At 46.9% G+C, this 9,763-nt stretch overlaps 1 protein-coding gene and 1 non-coding gene across 2 annotated transcripts in view; both read right to left on the reverse strand.

The window, feature by feature from the left end:
• Nucleotides 1-9,443, reverse strand: part of mtdha (metadherin a) — a 31,643-nt gene extending 22,200 nt beyond the window's left edge. Inside the window, 1 exon segment of the mRNA XM_007895072.2 lies at nt 8,723-9,443. Within this exon segment, the coding sequence (XP_007893263.2) occupies nt 8,723-9,169 (447 nt within the window). The 5' untranslated portion in view covers nt 9,170-9,443.
• trnaa-ggc lies at nt 5,561-5,632 on the reverse strand. The gene has a single exon. It is a non-coding gene; the product is annotated as a tRNA-Ala (tRNA).
• Nucleotides 9,444-9,763: the final 320 nt, after the last annotated feature.

Consider the following 9,763-nt stretch of genomic DNA (forward strand, 5'->3'; position numbering starts at 1 on the left):
ATGGGCACCTGGGCCACTATTGCTTCTCCTTCACTGAGCGTGTACTGAGTAACACATTCCATAGGGATACCACGCATATGCTCGCACCAACTTTCAGCTGAAAAAAACAGTTGCAAACATCACGCCCAGAAGAAAGAATTTATAAATATTCCTATCAGTGTGGTTGCCAGCTCATGCGAGTCATAACTGAGTTATATTCAGCTTCCCCTGGGGATGGATAAAATGGCAAAACAGTAAATGTGCACACAAAGGTTTTTAACCGAGCCTTCAAGGTGAACCGAAAATAAATTACAATGTAATTTTGCTACTGAAATGTTCGTAGGAGAAATATAGCAATTCCACTGATTTGTCCAGAATTTTTTTAAAATATATAAAAATTTAATGTTTTTTATACCTCTAACAGCTAAATGATTCTCTCTTTCTTGATTTAAAATGATTTGTTCACTGGTTTATCTTCTCCCAAAGGCATTTGGCACTCTACCACTCCCTAATGAAGTTATCATAAAGAAAGCTTTCCTCAATCGGCTGAACAAAAAGAAGTACAGTTTAGGAGATTTATTTGCCAAATACGATTAAAATAACACTTTAGACTTCTGTCTTTTTACCAGATAAATGGCCTTAACCAGTTGAACGACATTCACAAAAAAAAACTCTTTACTCATACACCAACTTCAAAGAAGAAAAGCTTGTACTGCAACATTTTTCAGCCGATCACTGAACATGCAGTGGAGCATTTTGTGATTACAGTGGTGTATCTGCACAAATCTGGGTTGTGTTATAATCATCTAATAATAATGCTTGCATTTGATACAGCGTTTTCAAGTCTTCCAGATGTCTCAAAGCGCTTCACAGAATATACTGTAAAGTGAATTGATTGTATATTTGTGCTGGTGAATTGAGAGAAGCAAAAGCTCTGCATCGTAACCAATGCTCTTTTGCAACCTGAGTAAATTAAATCAAGGCTGGAGTTCCGATCATGGCCCAAAATGGAGGAAAATGGAAAGCAATGGCCCAACCCTCGTAACAGCGTAGCATTAAAGAGGGGAGGCTAGAGAAGCCAGGGTTATTCTCCTTGGAGCAGAGACGGTTAACAGGAGACTTAATAAGTTTTCAAAATTATGAGGGGACTCGATAGGGTGAACCAGGAGAAACTATTTCCACTGACGGGTGGGTCGGTAACCCGAGGACACCGATTTAAAATAGTTGTTAAAAAAAAGGGGGAGGTGAGAATTTTTTTCACAGCGAGTTGTTCAAATCTGGAATGCATTGCCTGAAAGCGCGGTGGAAGCCGATTCAATAACAACTTTTATGAGAGAATTAGATGATTATTTGGGGAGGACAAGTTTGCAGGGCTATGGGGAGAGCGCGGGGGAGTGGGATTGATTTGGATAGCTCTATTAAAAAAGCCGGCACTGATATGATAGGCCGAACTGCCTCCTTCTGTGCTGTATATTTCTATGGTTGATTCTAAAGGACAAGCCAGAGAGAAGGTCTCGGCAGCCTGTGGGGAGAGGTGGTGGTAGAGGCTGCCAATGTTAGGGAGGTGAGGAAAAGTAAAGCAAGTGAGCCTGGGGGGAGATTGATGTTTCAGGGATAGTTAGGGGGTTGCAGAATGAAACCAGGAAAGGACAAGAGCCTTGCAGGTGGAGAGGGAAGAGACGGTGGAGAAGGCTGGAATGGCCGACTGTATTAAAGGGGAACAAGATCAAGGACGAGGAGGAGGCACACAGCCCTGGTCGCAGATGGAAAATGTCACTGGTGACTTGAGGCAGGGCTGTGGGTGTGGTACCAGGATGCAGCTCCCGATGAGGGGAAGCACCTCTCCCAAAAGAACGCAGTTATGTCTGAGTTGGACTCCGTCCAGGCTGCAGACAGGAAACGCCTGGTGCAAACGTTGAGAAAACTGAAACGCTTTAATTGCTATGGCTGCAAAGTGAGTATCCATCTGTGCCTGAGACACCAATCGGGAAGTCTTCTGGTGAAATTCAGATCAAAAAAACTTGGAAAACCTCCTCAAAGCACAGAAAAGTTAGAAGAGTAAAGAGAATTATTTGCATAAGAATACTGAGCAATTTGCCAGGAAAACTGCTGGTGTAGGTTGCAGGGGGAGTGAGTAGAAATGGGCCGTATGTATGTCTCAGCAATGGTTCAAAACTTAAAAGGATTAACTATGGGTGTTTCCTTGCTTTCTTTAGCAATGTGAAAAAAAAATCTGTCAATATTTGAACAGATGATCCCCAGCAGCAAAACAAAAAAGAATCTGCATTTTTATAGGGCCTTTTCACATCGAAACTTTATCAAGCTCCTCACGGGCAATTACCTCGGAGCACAAGCAGCCTGCTCAAAGTTGAAGGAGGTTTTGGGGGCAGTTATCAAAAGCGGAACTGTACCTTGAACTCAGGTAAACTGTAGGTCCGCCACACACGAGGGGGTTTGATTTGGCAGACTATATCTGCTGTGCTGCCAGATACCAAATCCTTCTTCAAACCGCTTATCTCAATAATAAATCTTGCATTTGATGCATCACCTTATCACTTCAAAACATCGTTTCAAAGTTTTACTGTAAAGTGTGGTGGTTAACAATTTGTAGGTGAACACAGCAACGACCCACAAATAGCTAAGAAGATTTGTTAGCTAAGAGGATTTGTTGGCTCAGGCACCAGGAAAAACTCCCTTCTCATTTTGAAGAGCGTCATGGGATCTTTAACATCCACATGAGCAAGCAGACAAGACCTTGGCTTAACATTTCGTCTGAAGGACAGAGCCTCCAACCATGCAACGCTTTCCCAACACTGCACTGCATTGTCAGCCCAGATCATGCACTCATGTCTCCGACACGGTACCCGAACCCACTACCTTCTGACTGACCCAGAGGCACTAATTCTACCAACTAAGTCAAGATGGCAGCTCCAACAACTTGGGATTTATATATAGCAATGTAGGACTGCATCTACTGTGCAGTCCTACATTGTGGAGTCCTGTAGCGCATTGGTTAGAGCTCTCGCCTCGCAAGTGAGAGGACCTGGATTAGATTCTTGGGCAGAACGAAACACTGGGCAAGTTTCCTTACTCCACACACCTGTTTACCTAGCAGTAAATGGAAACCCGGTTGTTAGTCAATTGGCAGATCGCTTTTCCTGGGGACAAAATCCCTTCAAAATAAATAATAAGTTGGTCACTCAATCCACGACTGTTTGTGGGACACTGCTGTGCGCAATTGGCTGCCGTGTTTCGCCCACAAAATATAAAACAATTCACTTGACTGTGAATATTATTATATATACAGAAATATACATTTTTTTCTGAGCAACGACCATGCTCTTCTTGGATAGTTTGGAACACGTACAGGTTTCTTCCAAAAGGCAAAAAGAATGAGAAAAGCGTACACAATAATGATTTGAGAAGTGACAAAGCTCTATATCAAATGTGCACTATTGGTTACCATGTTTCACCCACAAAATATACAGTCAATTTATTTTACAGTACATTCTGTGAAGTGCTTTGAACGTCTCAATGACGTGATAAGGCGCTATATCAAATACAAGGATTAGTATTAATAATAGTAATGACAAAAGACACTCTTTAGCACACTGGTTGTACGCATATGGGGCAGCTGGATGGGGAGAGGTCAGACTTGGCTGTGACACCTTCTACAGTGGAATGACCGACCAAAATCCACTGCCAAGGCTCACACACCAACAATGGTCACTTGGGGGTGTATACGGGAGCACTTATGGAAACGTTGAGGCCAGACTAGGTCAAAAAAAGAAAGAAGTACTCCAAAAATGTGTATGTAAAAAATGCCATTGGTTTACACAAGATCCTTCTTCCTCCCCAACTCCGACAAGTTCAAAGTTGCTTCCCTGACAAACACAATACTGCAACACGAGTCATGTCACGATAATCCGCTTTAACCACTCTTCACCATCACAGGAAGTTTCAATTTCATGTTAAGTACACAAACAGTGCCACTGCCAATCGAGTCAGCAGAGCTTAGGGTAATGGCCATTTTTGTGGAGCAAACAAAATCTGCCACATACACAACAAAGCAGGAGACCACATGAAGAAACAGGAAGAATTAAGTCGTCAGTTTGTGAAGCTGCTTTGCTATTTTGTTGCATCTGTGCATCAATGGCAACTATTCAGACTTTTAGTCCCACTTCTTACTCTGTATCCCTTACCTCCCGAGAATATATCTCCCTTATATAGGACGATATTGAACAGGCCATTTAGCCCAATATGTGCATGATGGTGCTTTGCTTCACATGAGCTCCCCTCTCCCATATCTATGCTTCAAGTTCTCTTCAATGCAATGATTTTTTTGGGGCTTCAAATAGTTACTGTTTCGTAGGCGAATGCATATTGTGTACTGACATGGGAGTAAACAACAGCAGCAACAACTTGCACTTCCATAACTCTCTCCACGCAGGGTAGTGTCTCAGAGCGCCTAACAGTGGCAGGGCCTGACTCTGAGGGTGGGGGGGGGGGCGGCGGAGGGTGGGGGAGTTGGCCATAAGCACGGTCGAAAAGAATTTTTTTTCATGCGGGACTTGATAAAGGGGAGAGAGGGGGCAAGACAGAGGGATTGAGGGAGAATGTTCTAGAAATTCGGGGTGTAGTGGCTGAAAGCACGACCTTCAATAGCAGAGCGAAGGGTAAAGTAGTAACACTGCATGAAAACAGGCCTTTTGGCCCACCTCGTCCGTGCAATGTTTAGACTCCACACAAGTCCTCCCATTTCCGTCACCAATACCCCTTTCCTTGGTGTGTGTGTGTGTGTGTGTGTGTGAAGTTCTCTCTTAAATACATTGAAGCTATTTGTTTCAAACGCAGCTTCCTTTCAGTTCCACATTCTCACCGCCCTCTACGTGAAGAAGTTCCTCTTAAACTCCCTATTGGATCTAATGTCTCCCTAATAACTCCCTAATGTCCTCTTATTTTGGACTCGCCACCAAATTAAATCCCTTCAACACCTCTATCAGTTACCCTCTGAATCTCCTCGACTCTGGAAAGAATAGCTCTAACCTCTCCAATCTTTGTTAGCTCCCACTCAACCCTGGCAACATCTTTGTAAATCGATGCTGTACAGTAGTCTCCAATATTCTCCCTGTAAGATGGTGACCAGATGTTTATAGAGCTATAAATGTGGTCTAACAAGGTTTTATAAACATTTAACATTCCTCCCGTCTTGTACACATTTTCCTAAAGCCCATGAGTTAATTTATTAGTTAATTGGAATTGAGGTATAGATCACCCATGATCTAATAGAATAGCGGAACAGGCTCAAGGGGCTGAATGGCCTTCTCCTGTTCCTATGACTATTTGCATTCTTTAATAATAATAATCCTTGCATTTGATATAGTTTTGAGACGTCTCAAGACTCTTCACTGAATATACTGTAAAGTGAATTGACTGTATATTTTGTGGGCGAAACGCAGCAGCCAATTGCGCACAGCAGCGTCCCACAAACAGTCGTGGATTAAAGTGACCAATTTATTATTGGTTTTTTTCTTGAGGGATTATTATTGGGCGTGTGGAGTAAGGAAATTTGCCCGAGGTTTCGTCCTGCCGGGAATCGAACCCAGGTCTCTGGCTTGCCAGGCGAATGCTCTAACCGCTGAGCTACAGGACTCCTTTACAGTGTGTTCTGTGAAGCGCTTTGGGATGTCCTCCCGACGTGAAAAGCGCTATATCAAATGCAAGGATTATTATTATTATTATTATGCTGCTATGTTTTAAGAGCAACTCTAAGCACCTCAGTCAACTTGCCATCTATGGAATTTTTGGGGATTGCATTCCATATTCCCGCAAATATTCTTAATTGTTATCAAGACAAAAAAATCTTCTGGGGTCAGGGGAATAGATCCCAAATTAACCCAGCCTATCAAATGTAAATCCTTTTTCCTCAGGTATCAATCTGGAAAATCGTTGTTGAATGCCCTCCAGAAAAATGAGGTGCGTCATCCAAGACTAAACACAAACCTCAATTTGTGGACACACTCAACATACTTTGCGATTATAAATAAATAAATTAATAAATAATCATTGCATTTGATACAGCGCCTCATCACAGTGGATTAACTGTGTATTTTATTGGGTGAAACGCGGCAGCCAATTGCACAGTGTCCCATAAACGATTTTGGATTGTTCATGGTAAAATAGCCAATTTTTTAATTATTATTTTTTGAAGGGATTATTACCCTCAGAAAAGTTATCCACCAATCGACTAACAACCGGATTCCTACTTACTGCTAGGTAAACAGAGGGGTGTGGAGAAACGAAAGTTGCCTGAGGTTTCGCCCCGCCTAGGAACTGACTTCTTCTCAAAGCATCACCACCTTGATTCAAGTTTAACTATATTTGGTTTACTCTTTCACAAAAACATGCATCTTGTCACATATCAAACCAAAGTATTCTTAGATTGTTTATTGAGACAAAAAAAATGTTAAAATACCCAGACCTAATACTTACATTGAACCTCGCGCCTTTCACATTTGAAGGGCATCTCAAAACATTTCACAAGATTTACTGTAAAGTGTGGCTCGCAGCCATGATTTTTGTAGGCAAATTTGCACATAATATCCTACAAACAGCCATGAGGTGAATGAACAATTTTATCTGGGGGATTGTTAGTCAGGTCACCAACCAGGAGAAACTCCCTTCTGGTTTAGTGGGATCTTTCACATCCACTTGACAAGCAAACAGAACATCAGTTTAACATTGCATCCATCCTAAGGACGGCACCTCCAACAATGCAGCGCATCTCCAGCACTACAATGAAGTATCAGCTTAGACTAAATTGAAAGTCGTGAGGTGGTGAGGCTTGTGCCTCCAACTCAAGAGGACAGACTGCTGCCAACTGAGCCATACTGACACACAAATTTGCATAAGGGCCTTTTTGGGGAAAGCTAGGGGCCATTTTAATTTTTTGAGGTATATGTCTCAGCAGCAAAGCACATTTGTGCAGCCTTTAAGGCAAATTTCCTTGCACTCTCCAGCTGGAGGTAGGAGTGTGTTTGTCCTGAAAAAAAAACAGCTCAAGGTTTTGTTTGCTTTAGTGTAGATTTATGATTAAAATCTATACTAATGAGTGGCCTTCCCCTTCCCCCCCTTATTAAAAAAAATGACTAAACCTTGAGGAGAGGAGGATTTTAAAGAGCACGGCCACCAAACAAAAGGGGGCCCCTTCCTTAAAACTGCAAGTCGCTTTATATGCGGAAAAATATGCTGCTAGATGACTCTCTCCAACCCGACTCCAAGTGGTAGGAGTCACTCCGGGCCGCAGTAAGGAGCAAAAACCCTTTTTGCTGCTAAGGTTAACAACTCGGACCCACCCCATAATTTCCCACTCCTCCTCCTTCCTCTCCTCCCCCCCGCCCCCCCACCACCACCCTAGGACTGCCACATCACCTAACTCCTTCCCTTCAGGCTCGGCCACCGAGTTTCTCTCAGCAACATGATAAGGCGCTCTATCAAATGCAAGGATGATTAGGATTATTATTTGTCGCTCTTTCTGTCCCCCTCCCTGCTCACTCTTAACAGGGGAACCCCGATCACTCTCAGCGTTGAGGCCCACGGAGCAGAATCCAATGTGTTAATCTGAGATAGAGAGTGAGAGAGAGTAGAGCGCTTGTGTGTGTGTGTGGGTGGGTGTGTGTGGGGAGGGTCACGGACCCAGGCCCGAGGTTTAAGCTCCGGCCACCCCTGTTGTCCCCTACCTTCCTCCTCGGCTTCACTTGAAGCCGTGGCTGGGAGCGTATAGGATGTATAAGAATACACGGCGCTCTATCAAAATGCAAGGATTATTATTAATATTATTACTATTACACAATCCAGGTAGAAATATGCGTTGCATTAGATTAAATCAACTGTGGCTTTGTAATATTATAACATGTAATAGATCCGTACGCATCGTGTGGAAACAAATCATTTATATTTATAAATTATAAACCGCCACATCACCCCAACGCCTTCCCTTCGGAGTTTTTCTCTCCGGCACGACCAGGCGCTGCATCGAAACCCGAGGATTTTTTTAAAAAATAAAAGATTACGATCATTATCATCATCTTTTCTCCCCCACACCCCCTCCACCACCGCCGGCGCCGCCGCCGCCGCCTCTCTTTCCGAACACACCGAGTGGGAATAAGATGCTCTATCAAATCCAAGGATTATTATTATTATTATTGTCAATCAATTCACATCTCTTTATAACAAAGATACAAAGGAATATAATATTTATGTATAAATATAAATACAGTAGGAGTCTCCCCCTCTCTCTCCCCCTCTCTCTCCCCCTCCTTCCCTCTCCCTCCTTCCCTCTCTCTCTCTCCTTCCCTCTCCCTCCTTCCCTCCCTCTCTCTCTCTCCCTCCTTCCCTCTCCCTCCCTCCCTCTTTCTCCCCCTCTCTCTCCCCCTCCTTCCCTCTCCCTCCTTCCCTCTCTCTCTCTCCTTCCCTCTCCCTCCTTCCCTCCCTCTCTCTCTCCCTCCTTCCCTCTCTCCTCCTTCCCTCTCCCTCCCTCCCCCTCTCTCTCCCTCCTTCCCTCTCCCTCCTTCCCTCTCCCTCCCTCCCTCTCTCTCCCCCCTCTCCCTCCCTCCCTCTCTCTCCCCCCCTCTCTCTCCCTCCTTCTCTCTCCCTCCTTCCCTCCCTCTCTCTCTCTCTCTCTCCCCCCCTCTCTCCCTCCTTCCCTCTCCCTCCCTCTCTCTCTCTCTGGGGCTGCAGTTACCTTTGGTCTCTCCTTCCTCCGGTTCTTCCTCCTCTGCTCCTCGCCTCTCAGCTGCTGTTGCTGACCGTCTCCGGGGGCCTTGTCCCGGCTCCGGGCCGCGGCCTTGGCCCCGCTCCCCGCCTCCTCCCCCTCCTCCTCCTCCTCCCCCTCCTGCTGCTGCTGCTCGCGGCCTCCCCGCCGTTTGCCGAGGCCCAGCAGCCGGCCCAGGCCGCAGGTGAAGGCCCACAGGGCGACCAGCACCACCGCCAGCCCCAGCGCCGCCGCCCCGCCCACCACCAGCAGCCAGGCGGCCGAGCCCGGCGGCTGGCGCCTCAGCCACTGCTCCAGCCCCAAATCCAGGCCGAGGCCTGTGCGCAGCAGGCCCAGGCCGGTCCACATGCCGTCCTCCAGGCGGCCCAGCGCCTCCTCCGCCTTGTGGGCCAACACGTCCTGCCAGCTCGCTGCCATGTTGTCTCTCCCCTCCCTCTCTCCCTCTCTCTCTCTCTCTCCTCCCTCTCTCAGCCCCCGCTCAGACGGTCGGTCGGTCGGTCGGTCAGAGCGCTGCGGGCATCGCCCGAGCAGTTAGGCCCCGCTTCTCTCTCTCTCTCTCTCTCTCTCCCGCCCGCGCGCCGCCGCCGCCCGGCAGCCGCCACTTTATTAGCTCCCACTCCTCGCTCTGTAACGAGCCCCCGAGACCGGCGGCGCTGCAGTGTCCCCCCACGGCCGCAGATACTGACACTGCGCCCGCGGTCCTCCCGCCACCAGGGCGGCGCTGTATCCCCCGGCCACACACACACACACACATAGACACGGCACTGCGGTCCTCCCGCCACCAGGGCGGCGCTGTATCCCCCGGCCACACACACACACACACACATAGACACGGCACTGCGGTCCTCCCGCCACCAGGGCGGCGCTGTATCCACGGCCACACACACACACACGGCACTGCGGTCCTCCCACCACCAGGGCGGCGCTGTATCCACGGCCACACACACACACAGACACGGCACTGCGGTCCTCCCACCACCAGGGCGGCGCTGCTCTCTGGCTCCCGACTCC

This window comes from Callorhinchus milii, unplaced genomic scaffold (assembly GCF_018977255.1).
Source record: "Callorhinchus milii isolate IMCB2004 unplaced genomic scaffold, IMCB_Cmil_1.0 Scaffold2, whole genome shotgun sequence".
Taxonomy (NCBI): Eukaryota; Metazoa; Chordata; class Chondrichthyes; order Chimaeriformes; family Callorhinchidae; genus Callorhinchus; species Callorhinchus milii.